At 38.8% G+C, this 21140-nt stretch overlaps 1 protein-coding gene across 2 annotated transcripts in view; it reads right to left on the bottom strand.

The window, feature by feature from the left end:
* Positions 1 to 21140, bottom strand: part of zmat4a (zinc finger, matrin-type 4a) — a 157037-nt gene that overhangs the window by 126463 nt on the left and 9434 nt on the right. For both annotated transcript variants that reach the window (XM_005748241.2, XM_005748242.2), the window contains exon 2: positions 4280 to 4381. In XM_005748241.2, the coding sequence (XP_005748298.1) occupies positions 4280 to 4381 (102 nt within the window). The remainder of the gene's footprint in view (positions 1 to 4279; positions 4382 to 21140) is intronic.

Raw genomic sequence — 21140 nt, 5'->3', positions numbered from 1 at the left:
GTTAACGTCATTTTAACGAGAGTAATGCTGCAGCACTAAAATAGTAATCTCTAAATGTTTTCTTTTTACCGACCAGCTCCTCTTTGATAGCTACCGTGTCCATCTTGTCGTTAACTGCAGGTGAAGCGATGGGGGAGGGGGAGTTGTGTTCAGTGAAGGAGAGAGGCAAGGCAGAGTAACGCAGCGTAGAGACAAAAGTGGACGAAAGAGAGGCAAACTTGTGGTTCCACAAGTATAATTATAACGTAACATAGACTATATCGATATAAACGATATTGTCACATCTCTTATTTCGTATAAAAATATATTGATATATTTAAAAACTCAATATATCACCCAGTCCTAGATGCTATCATGTATATAATCCGTATATATTATCCTCATGTTAATTAATGTTATGATTAATTAATTTTTAAACAAAGGCCATGTTCTGATAACACAAAAGAACTTAAGCAAGGCAGAAATGTACACCTGTTTCAGACTATATTAAGTAATAACTGACCACAACTATGAGGTCATTATGTAGCAGTCTGATGTCCATAACAGGTCCTGTCATTAAGGTATGGCACAATGGAAGCTATGCATTGCCACATCTCAAATAACAGACTAACAGACTGCTGCTTAGATTTAATTTGTTAAAAGAGAATATATTATATAAGACTTAACTACATTCTAAAAAAAGAGAGAAACTGGTGTGGAGGTGGGTTGCAAAGCGACTTGCAGATGAGCGCCAACTGTGGACAGGCTGATGCAGCTTATATAACACATCAATATGAGATTTGGCAGTTGGATGTGAAGAAAGCTATTAGGTAAGCATTCAGCTGATCTGTCAGAACTCTATCTGAGCTTGACTTTAAGGTCTCTCTGAAGTAGGGCTGTGCGATATGACCAAAATCTCATATCCCAATATAAGACATCTATCGTCCCGATAACGATATAAATCACAAAAATTTAACATTTTCTGTAAATTCTGTGAATCTCAGGCAGCTCGACTTGGCTGAAGTGTTTCCAGCTGGGCGTCGCGTACCTGGAGTCGAGTGTTTTAACAGATGCATGAAACGATACATTTTTAGACATAAGTTGTAACGGCCGCCGTTTTCTTTGTGAGTATTTATTACACGGCGTGCTGCGGGGAAAAGCCTGTTCTAATGTTTGAGTCTAAGGTTCATTTTTAGCACCTGATGGGCCTTTTTTTGCTTCTCATCCGTGTGATGCCATAAAACAGTGCCTTAGATCACCCCTAAAACATGCCACACTCAAGCAAGTACTAATAAACTGCTGTTGACTCAGTAAGTGAAAGACACGTTGAACAATCAGACATTTAACGAGCTGTGTTATATTTCTTCAAGAGCAGTTACTCAACACTGCTAGGGAAAATACATTAAAACGTAATAGGCATCTAGTTTAAAAGAGGTTCTCTTGCACTGCTTGCAAGAGGGCAGCTTGTCAAGAAGGGCTGTAGTACACGCCCAAATCAGAAAACATGCAACGAGACAGATGCATAAATTAACATGCGCCACACTCATATCTTTGAACTGAGAACCAAAGGCCACTCTGATCCACTCTGCAGGGGAGCTCTTGCTTTGATGTATTTGAAAAGGAGGTTTAAAGATCAATTACATGTCTACTGTCACCCCAAAGACTGATTTAACTTTGGAGTTTAAAAATTCAAAGTAACACTGACTCGATCACAGATCATCATATTTGAGTGAGTTAGGTGACCAGTCTGTCAAAAAGATTTCATCTGAAGGGGGGATACAGAAAAAGTTCTCCATTTGATAAAAAAGTCCCTACTATGGTCCAGGAAGTTTTAACTATGAATTCTTTTTCAGTTAGTTATTTCATTATTTATTCCTACCCTGAAAGCCCTTTACATGTGTGTCTCCTATTGCCTCTGATCTCTCTTGTTTTTGCAGAGTCGAACTTGAAGTCTGCACACTCTTCCCACTATACCTTATACAGTTGCGGAGGAAAACCATGACATTTGCCTGAAAGCTCACCCCACACTTCCTGACACTGGTGGTGTTGCCAGTACATCTAGAACAATATGCCTTAGGACCTACTTTCACCTCAAAATCCACCTGTAGGGCTTGAGGCCAAGGGAGGAAATCATTTTTGCCTGTCTCCCTTGGAGATTCCTTGAGTGGGGGGAATCTCCAAGGGGTGATGAAGTCAGACCCTTAAGGCCAAAAATGTGAAATGGCAATAACAATAACATATTATCTGTTGCAAAAAGCTTAAAAAAATTGGTGTGCATCCCCCGTCAAAAGGAGTTTTCAACTACAGATACACAACTGGCCCAGCGCTTCACCTGAAGCATAGACGTAAAATCTTCTGGCTTCCTTCTTTCTTTGGCAAATGCACTTTTTCATTATTAATGACCATTATTATGATTTATACATATGTTCATATTTTTAATGAAAGAGGTCATGAGTTTCAGATGCAAGTTAGAAGATTTGAAGCTCTACAGTCTGATATACAGCAACTGTAAATCTTCAAATGCAGCACTGCTGGAATCAAATCGACAAAAACAAAAATGCAAACACTTCACCTTTTCAAATGCAAAACTGCCATCTCGATTCAAAAGTTTACTTTGTTGTGGCACTTCCCTTTTTTCTTACTGTCGTCAACATGACCCAAACACGTCACCATGCATTAGACCCTAACTGTGCTAAAATAGAAGCCAAATACACTCCATCTCCAGGAGGCAACAGGCCAAGTGCTGTATTCTGCATTCACCACACAATAACAAAATTAATATTTGATTCGGATTGGTACAGCCACTTTCTGTCTCCTGCAACAGCCTGAAGAACACAATAGTTCTCCTGTTTCCCATAGGCAGTTAGGGCTACTTTAAATAGCACTCCGCAGCAGCAGCACAGCGAGCACTATGCCCTGCAGGAAACAGAGTCTGAGTTAAGAGTTGCAAAAGAAAAGTTGACTCAAAGTCAAGGAAAGCAAGCTTAGGACGAGGCAAAGTTAGGACAAAGTAACACTGTCAGAAAAATGTAAAAAAACCATTTCGTTTTCGTTGTTGAGATTTTACCTCAGCAAACTGATGCACAACAACAGGAAATCAATAACATGCTTAATTGACTCAAGGTCTCAAACTGTTTTCTTTCAGCCTCTCAAAGAATGAAAGTCAGCTGGCCAGTCTTTGATAATATTGCCTGGATGGTAGTGTTCATATGAGTCCCTTCAACTCCTGTTACTGCAGATGTCCTGTAGCAGCAGGCTAGCCATCAGACTCACTGGTCTTGAAACTCAGTTTGACAGTGAGTGAGCGGTGGCATCTGCAGAGAGATAGAGGTCCACTACCTGATGATGCTCAGGCAGGAGGAAACCAACTGGCTGCCTTCCTCAATTTGACCTTGAGTTGACTGATTGGGGCATCGCCAGTTTCAGCGCGTCGGGTTAAAGGACAGGTACAGATGTGTTTACATAGATTTACTATATTTTTTTTTATTTTGTCAGAAACTCCTTAAAACTCACTTGCAAGAACATTAAAGTGGACGTGAGATGGTATTTGGCATACTGCAGACAAATTTTGTGGTTTCTTTAGTCCATCTCTCTATTTTGGTAGTTACTAGCCAGCTCCAAAGCTAGCCACCAAAATATCAAAATAATAGGGCTTTACTGAGATTATTCAATAATCCTATTGATAGAATATCATTAATTAGTGGGCTTCCATGTCAGGAACTATATTAACCATTAGAAACAAAGGGCAATTCAGTTTGTGAACAGTAAGGTTAATGAAGGGAAAATTTGGGGGATTTATTTGGATACAATACTTGGCTTTGATTACCAATCTAACACCAGTCCTAAATTTATTTTGCAGTAGTTAGTTGTATCACTTTGCAATACTTAAATACAAAATGAGAGATTAGAGACTTATTTGTAACTTTAAAATGCTTTGTAGCTTTTCAGTAATGGCTTTTCTTGTTTACTGCAACTGTGCTGTCAAAGTTTGAATTCAGCAATGATCTCTTGGGGTTAAAATGTTAGGTAGTGTGGATGAATACCCCTTAAAGTATGAGCTGTGGAAAATCTCAAAGTTCAGTTTCTCTTTTGGTTATATCTGTATTTCTAGGTTTGCATTCAACTGAGGCTAAATGAAAGAACAAACAACTGGGTGAACTCAGGTGTATGTCAGTGTGGAGCTGCAGGGCTCAGGTGGATAGATTTTCCAAGTGTCTCTGGGGGCAGTGCCTAAACAGCACAAATCTTGTCATTAGCTCCAATAGAGTAGTATCGTATATCAGGGTCATGTGACTCTCACCTCATAATGGGCGACCCGCTGGGACTCGGAAATGAGCTGAGCGCTGCACACTTTGCAGTAGCTGTCTGTGAAAAGCCCTTGGTCCACCTCTGTTGACTTCATCTGGAGAAGGAGAAAATGAGTTTACTGACTGGAGTTCCGTTTTTGGCAGGTGTTTTTAAGAACTGCACACATAATGCTGACTGTTTTTGAAAGAAAAAGCCCATTTCAGACAGGATGAGTCAAAAGAAGTTAGGGAAAATGTTTTTTTATTTAAACGGCAAGTCCGAATCAAACTGGACCTCTCTGACTAACAGTTTTGACAAAATGACATAATATGTCCACTGTACATTCACACAAACACAGAAAGCTGTCTGATTTCCATTGGTACTATCAGGCAGCCTTGTTTTGTGGGTCTACAGGGAGCTGTGACAAACCAACCAAGATGTAATAGAGCAAGTAAACAACAAACTCATATTTTCAACACAGTTAATCAATATTTTATTAACTTAGTGACAGATGCTGAGCAGCTTTTGCAAGCAATGAGTCAGAAAAACTATACAAAATATCCCACTTAAGACATAAAGCTAAAATGTTATTTGTTAATGAATAAATAACAAGAGATCAAAGACGAGCTGTTCCTGGGAATTCATTAAAGTATAAAATTGAACTCCAGGCTGTGTGTTGTTGGAGAAAAAATGTATTCTAGGTGACATGGCTGCAAAAACCTTTTATTTTCATAGCTGAGCCCTCTCTGCTTTCTATTACTAATTCAGCCTAGTTTACAACAGAAGCTCGCATTTCATATTTGGAAGCAGTCAGGCTTAACTCATCCTCATTTACAAAGGCGCAGCTTCATTTGGAGCCACGGGACAGAGGGAACTTAGGAGGAACGTATCTCAAACTTGTTTCAATTTACAAATTTGATAGCTAATAGCTCTGTGCTATTAGCAAAAGTAGGAAAATTGTAACAAGTTTTAAGAAGTCTTAAAAATTGGATGCATTGGATGCAGTTTCCCATCCGGGTGGGGATTTTGCAGTACAGGATTCTCTGTAGTGCAAAATCATAAGTCCTTCAGTCACCTGAGGTAATAACTGGTCTTCCCTCTCCGGCTGGATCCCATTCATGCTGAGAGGATGAAGGTTCTTTGCTAGTTTTCTGGTAATGTCCACTGTTATCTCTTTGTTGGTCTTACACACATTCAGCTCAAGATTGTCAAGCAATACTAAGATGCATTAATAACAAGAAGATGCATCTTGGTATTGGTTTTAGATTCAAAATCTCTACTCAAGGAATCATTGCACAGCATATGATCATCAAAGTTTTAATCCTCCTCAAATCACTTAGTAGGGCCATGGTGAGGATGAGTTTGGTCTTAAAAACTGCACCAGGTGTCCTCTGGTTTGTCAAGCACAAGCAGGAAACACAAATATTCTGACAGAGAGCTGGAGAATGCCAAGGCAAAGGGCTCATTAGAGACTTGTCAATCTCAAGGCAGACAAACCTTAAATTATACCCTACTTTAACATTTGTTTTTTGTTAAGGAGATAACATTCTATAAAAAAAAATTAGTGTCACAGTGAACAGAAAAATGCTCTTAAGCAGCAACAGAGTACGCAAAAAGAGACTGAGCTCACAAATCAGAAGTAAGATCACTGTCTCAAAGTCGTCATTAAATTCAGAGTTTTCAGATGATTCACCCCTGTTGGCCATAATGTTTTAGACCTAGAGGTTTCCTCTGCCTTTTACATCCAGTCTGTGTGGTTTTACAAGCTTCCCATAAGTGTACTCTTTAATATTCACAGAGAGTACCACTTAGCTTGTGGTAATGTATAATTTGCATGGCTTATTTGGGGTCGGATTTTACATTTTCATTGGCAGAAAGATGAAAAAAAATCTTTTTCCTTGTTATTACTAATTGATAGTTCATCATGCCAACAAACCAAGTGGCTAAATTTACATCCACTGGCCAGAGAATATCTACTTAGAACATAAAAAATTATATTGACTGATACAGCAAAAGAAAGAGACACACAGAAATTTGGTGGTCGTCTTTAGGCAAGGTAGGAGGATGGAAATTTATTGACAAAATGATTTTACACTAATTCTGTTTCTAGACCTGAATCTTTGTTTATTGCCCTAATGATTCATGATAAATTTTGTGTGTGGAAAAGAAATTCAGCCTACAGTAGTTTCAGCATCAGAGAAAATGTTTGATTCTTGGAATATGAAGCACCAGCAACAGAACAGAAGAATAAACTTGCATGTTATTCAAGTATGAAATATTTGCACTATCATTCAATTCAGTTTAATTCAGTTTTATCTATACAGCACCAAACAGTCACAACAACAGTCGCCTTAAGGTGCTTTATATTGTAAGGTAGGCCCTACACTACCCTACCCTCTGGCAGCAAAGACATTATGGTCAGACTGAGAAAACAGGGGCAAAACATGTCAGGAGTGTATGTGTCTGCAGATAAACAGCAAGAGAAGAAGAGAAACATAAATAAGTCAGCACTGCCACTCTCTTCCAAAGTCTTGTAATCAGTCGAGAGCACCGTCACTTCTAGTTCAGATTCTAGAGGACAAACAACATAAATAAGCATCTTTGAGAGCTCTATCAGCCTGTGCCAGTTGGAGCCACTCACTATTTTAGCAAGGGTGCACAGATGTGCAAAATGAATAATTAATCTGCCTAAATTCTGTTAAGAAGCAGAGGCATCAGGGGTAACTTCTGCAGCAGCCTGGGAATGAAAGCAACTCTTATCTCTGACTTCATTTTCCATAGTTAGAAGGAGGTCTCAGTTCTATTTCTGCCATTGTAAAGTCTGCATATTCATCTTAGTTTGGACTAAATGGCCAAAACCCTACAATGTGGAGTAAACAGAGAAATAAGTAAATATTTTTCTGTTATCTCTCTCCACAATGCATAATCCCGCGAGACACGAAAAATCATTCAGCTGGATTTATTGTTAGGATGTGAGCTCTGACCCTATATTTTGTCTGCATTTAAGGTCAGCAATGGTGGGAGTTTACTGTAAAAATCTCAACACCGCCTAATAAATAACAGTAAAACAAGGCCTCTTAAAAAGTTATTTGTTGTTAGTGGTTTTGATTTTGGCTAATGCTGTATTGACCTATTTCACTAAGAAGCGAGACCCCTTGTAACACCTTCGTTAGGCTTTTTTCCTCTTTTGTCCTGTTCTCTGAAACTCTGAAACCAACCTTGTGCATCTTCTGTTTGCCATTAGACAAACATTAGATTCATGTACTTTAAATCTGTTTCTCATTGAGTCAGAGGTGTACCCAGACAATTTACATAACTAGAATTTGGCTAATTTGCCAAATTGTTCCCTCAAAACCTCATAATGTCCACAAAGTGGCTAGTGAATCACTTAGGGGTTAGGTTTAGGTAGCATTTTATGTATGATTCTACTTATGCGTAAGAAGGATTCTGAAAAAATACAAAACATTGCTTTTCAAGTCCAGTCTCTTACATGTATCCTTACCCTCAATCGGTCAAATGGTTGCCCCTCCCTGAGCCTTTTTAGTTAGTTTTTCCTTCCCACTGTCGCCAGGTGCTTGCTCATAGGGGGTCATCTGATTGTTGGGGTTTTCTCTGGGGTTTATAGGCACCTTGAGGTGACTATTGTTGTGATTGGGCGCTATATAATTGGATTTAACTGAACTGAATTTCGACCTAACAGATCTTCTGTTATAAGATTGGGTTTGGTTTGGGTCTGTCAGAAAATAGATGGGAGGGATAGCATTAAACTAAACCATAAGTCTACTTCCAACCCTTCAAAGGTCACCAACTCTGTGTTTCATACTTGATATTCTCAGTTATAGCCCAAAGAGTACACCTATGCTAATAGTTCCAGTCAAAAGCTTGTTAAGCCCTGTGTACATATACAACTATGTGTTATATAGCTAATGGTCGGCCATTAGTAGAGAGTTCAAGCTCTACCAACTACATTCACACTCCGATGGATGCATCGGAGAGCAACTTGGGGTTAGTATCTTGGCCAAGGATACTTGACATGCAGACTGGAGGAGCCAGGGATCGAACCGCCAACCTTCCGATCAGTAGGTGACCTGTTCTACCTCCTGAGTTACAGCCACCCCTGTGCTAACGTGGTGCCAAGTAAGCTGAAGAGGTCCTGAGAAATAAAGCCCCTTGTTGTTAGGTCTGAACCTAGTGGTCAGCTCATGTTTCATTCCTGTAAAGATTAACTTAATGAGAAGTGGTGGATGGGCAAAAGTAGAAAAAAAAAATTATTTTTTACCTGAGAAGAGAACTTGTTCCTGAGTGTGTCTATCACACAAAGGCACAAGAGAGAAAGCAGGAAACGTCCTGCTGAGTATTAAGCACAGCGCTCCAAAGAGCAACAGCTTCTCACCAAATTAACATGTGCCTCTCCTTGGTGTTCAATTCATTAAGCTAATGGATTTTACTGTCAGATACATTGCTATAATTGCAAGAGGTTGACTCTCTTCTAAATGAGCAAAATATTAATTTTTACCCCGTGTAATTGGATAAGGGGAGGCATCGCACTTGTAAACCAACAGGGGGTCCTTTACACAATTCAATCATCAATATCTGATCAGAGCAGCTGTTGTTAACAACATTACAGGCAAGCTCTCTCAGCACAGCTCCGTGAGCTCATTACGGAAGTTATGTTGCCACTCTGTCCCTTGTTTCTCCTTCACCAGAGAAGTCAGAAGAAACAAACCAGCACATTTCACACCAATGATCAAATTAGCAGAAAGCCAGCTTTCCTGCTTACCGACCGTCTTTGACTACGACAAAGTGTTAGCACATCAACGGAGGCAAGCTCCGTAGAGCTGGAAAAGTGAGGCTGGGGATAGAAAAAAAGAAAAAAGCTGACGAAACAGAGGGAGAGAAAGAGTTCAGAGATGAAAAGAAGGTTACAGTGGCGAGTGCCCAGCAGATGCTGCTGCTAAAAAGGTCAGTTGTAATTCGTTAGGGAGTGTGTTAAGCTGGGAAGCTGGATGAATGCCCATGCAGATGAGCTGGACTCGTGCTGGCCTTAGTGGCAGATGACCCTTTGGCTAAGAATAGTTCAGATAACAAATAATGATAACCAGCTAAATGGGCACTGCTGCTGTCACAACATAAAAATTCCAGCTTTGATCCCAATGTCAGGTAGGAAACATTTTAATACACAATTCTATCGCCTTGTCATTGCCTATCATATGAACAGACATTCTGACTTGACTATCAGAATGTCCCAGGCCTATTCTTTGGATGGGTTAGGCCTGTATTGGTTACACTGTGAATGAAAATAAAAGTGCATGAACAGGAAACACAACACGGAAAGACCTCTGGAGAGTGCACACACCCAGAAAATATCCAGTTCTCTGCCAGCTTTTAATTAGATCTTAAATTATTTTTTGTAGGCCACATGAGAATGTCAGTGAGTACGGGACAAATGCTTCTTTTGATCAGACGCTGCCAATAGGTTAAAAATGAGCTGTCTGAACAGCATGGCATTACTCTGTTACACTTGTATCAGTACTACATTTTATCCTCAGTGGACTTTTCTCTTTTTCTGAATCAATGCTAACATACCAGGAACTGCAGATGAACGTCATGAAATCCCCAAAGTTATCTGAGTATTGATTTTGGGCTAATCTGTTCAAGTAGAAAACTAAAGACGAAAAATCACAATTAGAAATGTACACAACAAATGTATGCGGCAAATTTTATAGCAACTCAGAGCTGTTGCGATAACCCACTGAAATCCAAAAATACAGTGGGAATGTGTTCCTAGACAGACAGTGGATCAAACAACACCTGAGACTTTTTTGTTTGCTATCAAACTTGAATATCTATATCAGTGACTTTTTTTATGACAATCAATTCTTGAAAGACTCTTAGAAGTCAGGAGGTCAGAAAAATTATTAGTTAATCATTCACTGACATTCATTGTTGGAATGAATTTATCAGATTTCAATAAAAGATTGATCGGAATTGGACAGAAGTGAGAGCAAATGGAAGTTGCAGGTTTTGAAGGTTTAAGAACATGTAATGTAAGTTAATATGTCACACATGTTAAACCAGCCTTCAACACTAGCCCTGCTCAATAATGCATCATCACACTGGAGACTAGCTGATAACAACAACTGGGGTATGTTGTTTGATTGTCTGGTTCGGAATAATATCAGTAAATCTTAGATTACACTGAGCAATCATCTCTTAGAAGCAAAGCCACATAAATACCAAATGTGTTGTCTCATCCTTAACTAAGTGATTTTAGAATTCCACTGTATTCACATGGGGCGATTCTGCACTTCCCACACACAGGCCTCAAATTCCTCCGGTGAGGAGCTTTAGTGACTAGCTGCCCCAGATTGTTTCCCCCATCCTTGAACTGTCAGAGAGATGTAACACACAGCAGAGTGCTTTAAAAAGAGAGAAGAGGCATTTAAAAAGCTGTGGCTGATATCAGCTTTCAACAGTATCACTGTGTTTCTCTGTGTCCTGCAGACGTACTAAGTCTTGCTACATTTGTGGCATACCAAATACACAAATAATACACAAAAACAGAGTTCCGACACAAAGAGACTTTATTTCAGTGTGCAGCCATGTTATACTAATACTATATACTAAACACTAAAGTCATATATGTATTATGTATTTTCTTTCTTTTTCTCTTTTTGTGACTTTATCAGTCTCTCTAATAGTTGAGTGAATTTCTGCCCCTTTTTTCTTTAACATTGCTTCAGTTCATCAAAGTTTGTGACGATTCCTTTATGCAATGCTCTCTTAATATTTTAAGGAAGCATTTTAATCGAGTTGAGGTCCAGCTCATTTGTACCATTTGAACTTTCTAAATAGGAAGGAGAGGATTGTTTACCATTAAGTCAACCACAGTTTGAGTTGTCCTCAGATGGATAAAAAGATTTACATATAAAAATGCTAAAATGAGTTGCCAGACTTATTTGGGCAGACATTATTATTCTTGTATACTGTCTACTTATATTTGTGTTGGATTTTTTGATACATACCAGGTTAAACGTTAACAGCCAAAATGACAGTCAGCAAGTCAAATAACATTAATAAAAACAAAAATCATCATCATCATCATCATCAATGTTGTCTCAACCAGACTGTAAAACTTTACTGTAAAAATGGAGCAAAGCTTTTTTTTTCTTTTTTTTCTCCAACTCTAAAAATGGCAAACACGACAAAACTATGGAAACATATTTGGGAAGCAATATGATGATATCACAAAATGAAGCCATTAAAAATTAAAGGTACTATAAGTAAAATGTCATCACTAGATTTCAGTACATTGCAGATTGATATCAGTACAATTCTTATTTCTTACCCCTCCCATTTCAAGTGCATCCCAGCTACAGTAGCCACTCCAGGACAAACAACTTTGGCTTCTACTCATATGTAGTGAGTAGATGCTGTCAGTCTTCTGTTTACTTCAGCTCAGCTATGTTGACAGCTTAGCTCAGCTCGGGTGTTCACATCTATTTACTTTAGAGGAGATTGTAAAACTCTGTAAAAGGAGACTGATATGATTCGATGAGACTGTGTAGCGCACTTCTGACCGATTACAGCGATACTGAGGTGAGTTGTTGAGAATATCCTAAACTTTTCTTATAAGCGCTGTTGTTAATTGCTGCTAGCTGACGTTAGTGGAATTTTAAAGTTGATTAAGTTGTAATTAATTATTTCTGTTTAATTATTTCTGTTTATGTGAATTTGTTGTTTTAAATACACATCAATTAATATATATTTATTAGTGCAAAAATGACTTACAATACCTTTAAGTTTGCATTTGCAAAGGCTGAAATACAACACCAACAAGGCTACAATCTAGGAAACATTCCAGTGAACTGCAGTCATCCTAAAACCCGCACAGTCCATTTGGTCTTTACTGAATTTTTGGCTTGCAAGTTCAATTCAAATTCAAAACATTAACTGTCCTATTATTAACTGCACAAGAAGTGCTGGTCATTAGCTGCTAGCTTACTGTGTAAAGTCGTCATGGGTCTGTAGCTCTGTCCACCGTTTTAGGGAACATAGTTTGCTTTAAAGTAAGTTAATTATTATTACTTTATTATTATACCATTAAGAATAAACAATGAGGATTCTGGATCAGCAGCATGACGCAAACTTGTGGTATAGTATATACAGTACTCTGGAGAAGGTATAAAATGTCACTGCATGTGCATGTGTGTGTGTTTTATGTGTATAGATTTTTTTGTTACATTCTTACACTACCACGACAACCCCGCTCTTTTGCCCTACTAATGTTCTGGTTTCAGTTTATTTCCCACAGTTTTTTTTAACCTCTTGCCTTATGATTCCAAGCGCTGTCACCAATCTTTGTATTTTTTTATTATTATCTCATAACACGTCTTTAATCAGCTACAATCTTTCCTATGGATTTTTTAAATGTCTACCGTCTCAGATCAACACAGCCCTGTCCTCTAACACCACCAGGAGCAGCAGCAACCCCTCAACAGAACATTGTACCCCTTCAGTTAAAAACACGGGCTACATTTGTGTTGTCCACACCTGATGACAGTGATACAGTATGATGTGATTTCATATTAGATTTTTGATGAATGTGGGTTGTTGTTATTCAGCCTGTTTCTATGTGCCCCTTTTTAACTTTGAGCACCCGCCCCTTCAAACATCTCTGCACAGCCCTGGCGTCAGCCAACATTACAAAGAGGAAAAGGTAGAATCTTTGTCATGTTTTAGCTTTTATTTCTATTTATAAGTGCACACGTTTTGTCATCTTATATAAAGACTGACTTTAATGGTGTTTGTACAGGGGTTTTTTTCAGATGTAGAGTAAAAGTTAACTGATGTCAAAGGAAATAACATTTCTTTGATTCAGTAAGTATATGTGACAGTACTCAACATTTACTCTTTTTTTCTTTAAATCAGTAATAAACAGACTTGGCTACTGTGAGACTCATGCTGGAGACACTGTCTGGAACAGATATACAGATGCCCCATAAATTTCACACTTTTCTAAGTTCCTCCTGTCTTATGCCATACCTTTGGCTTTCCGTTTGGTGAGAGGTCATTCTGCTGTCATGCCCTTTCTGACTTTTCGTTAAATCTTGCCTTTGGATTTCTGCTGCTAACAAGAAATTAGCAACTTTAAGTACAGCTCCTGCTTCCACAAATTGCTGATTTAGATGCTTTCACTCACTCTTTCTATTGACTTGTTATTTGGGATTATTCTTCAAGGCTCCTAAAACAAGGAATTCAGCGGCTGCTTTTGTTTTTGAACATTTCTTTTTAAATCTCACAGTCCACCAGTGATTTCTCTTTTACTTGATGTTTTAATTTGATGTTAAAGTTCAAAGACTTTTTCTGTCTCTGTCCTTACCACTTACCAGTTGCTCCGTCATATGGCTCTTTTCCACTTGTACCTACTCAGCTCAGCTTGACTCGACTCAATTCAGTTTTTAGGGTTTTCCATTAGGTGGTAGTACATGGTACTGGTAGTACCTGCTCAGCTGGGGTTTGACGCAAGCTGAGTCTGAAAATATGACATCAACAGACTGCATGCCACAAATTGGCCAATCAGTGGCATCACTTGATGAGTCATGTGAGTGATTCCTTAAAAATGGAAAAGGACAGAAACTGAGTAGATTCAAGGAACTAGTTGAAAAGAGGCTATATATTCTTTGATCTCCATGTTGCCCTCTAGCTTCAAATATTACCTCAGCAGATGTAAAGGCATCCTTAAATGAAGCATGTACCACATGGCCCTGTTATGTGTAAACAATACATCTAAAAGGAACATGTTGCACCTTTTCAGTTGATAATTTACTTTTGCGTGCTGTTCCATCCATGATACAGATCATACTGGCAGCTTTTAGGACTGGAAGAGCTGCACAAACTCTGATATCTTGAAAATTGAAAAAAAGAAGGAAAAAAAAACGACCCGCTGCTATTTTTAGGTATACAGTGTGATGAGCAGTGTCTGGGGAACTGTAAGCATTGTTTTGAGCTGCGACGATCAGATCCAGTTGCTGTACTGGAGTTACAAAAGCAAAGTTCCTGGATAAAAAGTCACACTTTATAATAATACAATGTAAAAAGAATCCATTGTGATTTAATGTCATTTAACTCCTCATACAGCAGATCACTTTACATGTCCTTATCGTGATCTTTATATGCCTCCAGTGCCAACATGTCCATTTGTTTGGTTTTTCCTCTACTCTCACTCTTACTCTCCCTTTCTTTCTCTTTCTCCCTCTTGGCTGGGCTTTGGTTCTTGTAGGATTCTGGCTGGCTGGCACACCAGGACAATTACCTAATCACGTTGCTGCAGTATTTATAAATGAGCTCTCACCACCCACTATCTGCCAGATTGTCTGTTAGCCATGGTGTTATAAAAATTTAGACTCCATTACTGTTATCCTTTCGGATTTCTATTTTCCTTGCTGTTTTCCAGCACTGTAAACACCAAAGTGTGCACTCCAGATTTCCCACATGTCCCGGCCAGCTACTTCAACCCTAAACCAGCCACCTTCTTGCTGCCAGTCCCTGCTGGTCCACTCACCACTCTCTCCACTAGTGAAACCACAGATGTGACTGCAAATTTTTGTTTTTCCTGAAAATTCCTAAAGGTCTCAAGGAGACCATTCGCTGCAGCAAACAACTTCAAGTGTGACACATGCTATCGTGCCAATACACACTTGTTCACAGAGCAGGATCTTTTCAGATACACTAACACAATCTTCACTCAGCACACACCTTACCAGATTTGTCTCCTTTCAACTTTGTTCTCTACTACAAATAAAAAATTCATGTTGAAGGCTCACAGTTCTGGTACAGTGGAGGAAATCCAGCACTTACCAAAGACACAGGTCCAAATGGTCAGAATAGGAGTTCTAGGCATTAACCTAACAAAAGTAGCTGGGGTGGACGTTGTGCAGCATTGCACAAGGAGATGGCCAAATTTAAATTAAGTATATTTTTTTCTCTTTATGGGTGGCCTGAAGATGTTTCATAATTAGCAAACTATTATTATTATTACTAACTGATTTTAAAATGAGACTACAATCCTCCCAGTGAATTCAAGCCATCTAAATAATACCAAAATGTACACAAGAATGAGACACTTTCAGTTAGTGCTCAGTTGTATATTATTGTATTTCTGCAGAAAGAGGGATGCTCATTGAAATAATTTTTAATGTGCCTTCAGCCAAAATAATAATCTATTGGCAAAATAATGAACCAGACTGTAGACAGTAGACAGTAACCCTCAACTCCTAACATAAAGTAAGCTTCACCAATAAATTGTGAGCTATTTAATGAAGAATTATGACTACACATGGAGGACTGTAGAAACCCATAAATTAGAAGTTGGTCATTCATTCCATATGTAGTATAGCAAGTAGTAAAACTGCCAATTAATCATAGTAGCGCCACACATTAAGAGTAGCAGCATGAGAAAGAGAGGGGCTGCAGAGCCCTGAGTGAGCTCGTGCCTCAAAGAACTGCTGAAGCGTTGATCACGTAAAATCATAATAAGGTCTTTTCTTAAAAAAGTTCACAGTATGCAAATTTCTCACTACGCTTAACTATGACGCTGACTATGACAAATTGTAGAAAGCAAGCGCTAGTGTAGTTATACAGCCCAGTTTCCACAGCAGTTAGAACATTGTGTAAAATGTAAATAAACACAAAATGCAGTCATTTAATCTGTATGTCTACTCTCTCATGGCCCTGAGGCAGCACAATTCCACTGCTTCCCACACAAAGACTAACGGATACGCAGGAATATTTGGTGACCGTCTGGTTTTGGCTTTTTTTTTATTGTCTACCACCAGCAATCAATTTACTAGCTTCTATTTTGAAATTCAGTCATGCCAACCAGTGACTTTTCTAGTCTCTAAATGCACTGTTTCTTACATCATGCTGTTCTACTCTACTTGAGTGGATTGATTGAATCACCAACCTTGTGATTACTGGAGAGCCTGTTCTAACAGGAGCTACAGGACCCCAGCCTCTAGTACTATTTCACTACACGATGGCTTACTGGCCATACTGCTGTTATGGAAGTTCTTGATATCATCCTACTACTTCCTCAAAAAGAATCTGGTCCATGGGTGGGACGGTCTCCAGAACCTGCAGGAGGCAGAGTGCTGTTTGTGGCACGATCAGAGACGCTGCAGAGCAGAACCACTAACCAGCAGCTTTCCAAGAGTTCATCTGAAGGATGAGACACTCCACTAATGGCACACTTCATTGCATTTTTAAGTTATGTAATTTTATCAAAGTGCTTGCCAAATAACATAATTGCTAAGGAAAATTTTAATTGGGTGCATATTCAATACTCTTACCTCCTGCATTGGAAATAAGAATCTAAATTCATGGAAAACTGAATTCTGATCTGATCTGTAAATCAGTCCCTGGGCACAAGAAAACTTCTGAAAAACATAGTTGATTACTGCCTCCACAAACATTAAAAATGCAATTCTGACAGTCCTCTGAATTTGAGCTCTTTTAAGAGTTGAAGTGAAAAGCATTCCTGTGGTGTGACCGTTCACAATTTGAAATTCCTTTTGGAAATAATGAAAGCTGCATCCTCCAGGCTACAGAGGAGAGGGACTATGAAACTGGCTGTCAGCACACAGCACTGATGGCATGGAGGGAGCATTAATGTGCATGGCATGAATAACTGACTATATAATATTTACATATTTTGAAACAACATCCAAAAAACAATGCAAAATTACAGTCAGCATGTATCACACTATCATGGTACAACTTCAAAAATGGAAACCCAGAGGTTAGGAGTGCAGCACCCTTTCAACTGCAAGGCAGTTGCACAGATCACCTGGTGGATGGCAACTTGTCTCCAAGTCATTGTCGTGCGACTCAGACTGATTGCAATTACTCTCGGACGGATAGGCAAGGGTTTGAATCAGAGTACAACTGGTCGCAGACTTGGTCCCCATCTTCAAAGCAACCATTTCTAATGCAACAAGACTCCAAGTTCATTGCACACCGTCTCAACAGTCTCCAACCACTGTTTTCCGAAGTCTGACTGTAGCCTAATTATAAGGATTATTAGGAGATTTATATAAATATATTACATATTGATCACGGTTTTCATATATATTGATCAGTTTTATGTGTTTGATTTGTGTTTGACTTGCAATAAGAACATGTTTCTCTGCATGCAGGGAGGAGCTTCACCATCATCATTTTAAAATGAGTAAAAACAGAAGGAGTCTGCTGGTTTTAATTTAGAGCTTACTGTAATAGTGCTTTTAAAGAGACGGTAGTACGTGAGTGTGTCTGTGAAGGACTCTTCTGTGTGTGAAGAGGGCACAGTCCACAGTCGAGGCGAGACAGGTAAACCATGTTATACACATAAAAACAAATTGAACAACAGGCCTCAACGGTGGAAAAAGGTTTTCTTTTTTCTTGAAAAGAGCCAATGTGACTTTTATGAAATATTGCTGTTTTGGCTGTGCATCCTTCCACTTGTATTTACCTATTACTCTAGGCTAAATCATCCATCATTTAGGAAAGTTAGACTAGCCTACTGGTAAATATGTTATTCTCTTTTGGGCCTGGAGGATGAAACTGTCAAATCTCTCTTTCTCTTCCTCTAACCAGTAGCAGTATATTAAACACTGAGCATGTAGTGGAAAAATCTTTTTTTTTTTCCAAATGTGAACTGTACCATATATACACAACCTGATATCACGGCAAAGCGCGTAATAGACACGCCAGTCAACTGTGTTCATTTCACGCTTTGCCTCTCTAAAATGTGAAATCTAAATGCATGCAGACGTTGCATTACCAGTAGGGGAGATAATATATTTAAAGCTACAAAGTTGGTAGTGAGCAGAAAACGTATTAAGTACAATCAAGGGTCCTTCGTCATCAGAAACAATTAACCTAGGCAGCTAATATGTATATACATGTAAAGGTGCTAATAATGTCTGTTTAAATGCTTTCTTGTGATTATCTTCATGCTGGCTTGAAATATTTCCCTGTGCTGGTACTTCAGATTACTGCATTTTCTGCGTGCGTGTACATTTCATGTTTTGGAGAGGCGAAGCGTGAAATGGACACGGTGGACCGGAGTGTCTATTACACCTTTTGCCATAATACTAGGTTGATACATACACCAAAAGTATTGTATTTCATTTCATATGCAGAAAATCCATCCTCAAAAAGAAGTTGATGTTGAGCTGATCCTGATCTTTCTAAACAAGAAAAGGAAGAAACTGAGATACTGGATTCATCCAGTTCTCAAACGAAGGCAGCAGCAGGGAGAATTTCATGGTTTGATCCAGGAGTTGAGGCTGTATCATGACTGCTTTCGTACATATTTCAAGATGTTAGTGGGGCATTTTGAACTCTTGCTGGCAGAGTTGGGACCACATCTGAGGAGGCAGAGTAATAACTTCAAAGTCGAATGACCCATAGCAAAGTTTAGTTATATGTCTGAGGTAAAACAGTATTATTGTGCAACCTATATATTCAGCACTGGTGCATGTTGTTGCTGAATGTAATGGTCTCAGTGGTCAGATCTATTCATTCATATCCAAAAAATCTGCATGCTAAAGATACAGCCCAGTGATGGCAAACATTTTTACCAAATGACAATGGGACAATCGCCAAATCCCACTCTGTAAGCAATTCTAACAGGAACAATAACATCAAGGTGATCTCTAAATTAGAAAGATTAAAGTTAAATTGCCAACAGTTACAATAACTGTTTTTGCGCTTAATAATAAGCACAAAAACAGCTTTGTTTTGGTTAAGATCTTGACTGATTAGTTCCAGTGGCCCATGCAGACCACCAGGGAAACAACAGTGTAGTGGAAATGCATGTATTCATGACTTGGCACAGTGCAGTGCAACTAGAGCTGATGATACCAGGTCTGAGGAGAACCAGTGTTTGGGTGTGTGTAGACTTGTAAAGTACTTCTGATAACCAAGTCAAAGTGTGGCGGGTGGCGAGTAGTTTCCATATGCAGAATCTTGGTCTGAAACTAAGTTTTGCACAAGTGGACCACCTACTTGTAAAAATAAGTGAACTAACAACTGACTGTCCAACCCCAATGAACACTATGAAGAAATGCCATGAGTAAAGTGAAACCCTTTGCCAGCACTTTTTAGGATAATGGTCAAACCAGCAGAATTTGCAGCCAGTACATACTGACAACATTGGGCCAACACTGACCATGGGCTCAAAGCTAAGCTTTCATGTGAGATCACCAGCCAACCATTGTTAGAGCTTTTGTTACATTTGTGTTTAGATATAGACAAGATGTGCCGTAGTAATACATGTGCTGTAGATATGTAATAAATTGATCAATTTATTACATATCCACAGTGATTGTCTTTAAGTATGACTCTCTAAGTCACTTGGAACAGTTGCTGAAGTTGTTGAAGAATGCAATAATTCTGATCACTGCAGACTTTTACAGTTCTATGATGGCATGAATCATGTTAAATGATTTTTCAGCTTTCCTAGTCTCTGAAACCCTCATGATGAAAGAGCAAACTTTATTCAAAAATGCAAAAACTCAGCTTTTTAGATTTTGATGCATTACTCCGAAACCTACATTATCCACCTTTGTCTGAAAATTGATGCATAGAAAATGAACAAAATAGCAATCTGAGCAGCTTGCAATGACGAAATTTTCAAAAGGTATAGACCTCATGGTCCACTATTTATTCGCATTCACCCTAAGTCCTCTCCACAGCACCTCCATTTTTCTCATTTTGCCTGACTTTGCAAGTGAAACAAATGGGTGCTAAATGTCCAGCACAGCAGAAATAATCAATCAGTGATATGGTACAATGGCCAGTATTCTACTGTGTGAATAAATGGGACTATAGTTATCTTTGCTCACCTGTTGCTGACAATGAATTATTATAAGGAATAAAGTGAGCTTGTCGGTCACCAGTTTTGGAGGGCCTCCAGCACTGTTCTCTGGGGCCAGATATTCGTGTAAAATCCAACGTGGGCAATAATCCTCTGACTAAGAAAACGCCACCTGAAAGTCCCATAGCTCAATCTATGCTGAGTGGAAGACAGAGATGGTGCAGAGAACTCCTGGATCAATGCCATAACTAAATAAAAGCAAAGCATTACAGAATAAAATGGCAATAATTCTTCTTGTTAATCAGATCTACACTGATTTTTGTTTCAGTTACTTACACACTCACTAGCACACAGATGTAGAACGTATCAATTAAATCACAGTATGACTAATATGACCTTTTGTAGTAATTCTCACTATCAGTATCCCTTGTAAAGCTATTTACGCATACGTAAACACAATATTTATACCCCACTAGTATTAATTGGGCTACTACTGATTTTGTGTATTTGGAATCTATTTTTATTCAGCTACATTTAGTGAAAGGCAAACACAGCATATCAGCTTAAACACCTCCAATAACCAACTGTCAGTCACAGTGGTGGTGAGGGGTAATGAGCTGGGCTTGTTTTCCAGCCACAGAATCTGGCAACTTGCCATCTTTGAGTCAACCATCAAGTATTGTAGGGTCAACTGTGAGGTCATCAGTCCAAGAGGACAATGAACATGAAAACCCACAGAACTGGGATTTATAATAAATCTTTAGAAAAACAAACAAACATCTAGATGTTAATCATTTCTCTTTGTGTGAAGATGATCGTACAATGTTTTGTTGAGATTAGACAACACAATAAGAAGGAGGTAGGCTACTGAAAGAAGGTGTACTTTCTTTTAAGCATGGTTTTACATCCACAACTACCTGTTAACTGCACATACACTCAACAAAAATATAAACGCAACACCTTTGTTACTGCTCCCATTCCCCATGGGATGGACGTAGAGACCTAAAATTCA

Source organism: Pundamilia nyererei, unplaced genomic scaffold (assembly GCF_000239375.1).
Source record: "Pundamilia nyererei isolate P.nyererei 1_Seehausen unplaced genomic scaffold, PunNye1.0 scaffold00217, whole genome shotgun sequence".
In the NCBI taxonomy this organism is placed as follows: Eukaryota; Metazoa; Chordata; class Actinopteri; order Cichliformes; family Cichlidae; genus Pundamilia; species Pundamilia nyererei.
The sequence above is the reverse complement of the archived record's forward strand: the minus strand, read 5'-3'. Positions and strand labels throughout refer to the sequence as shown.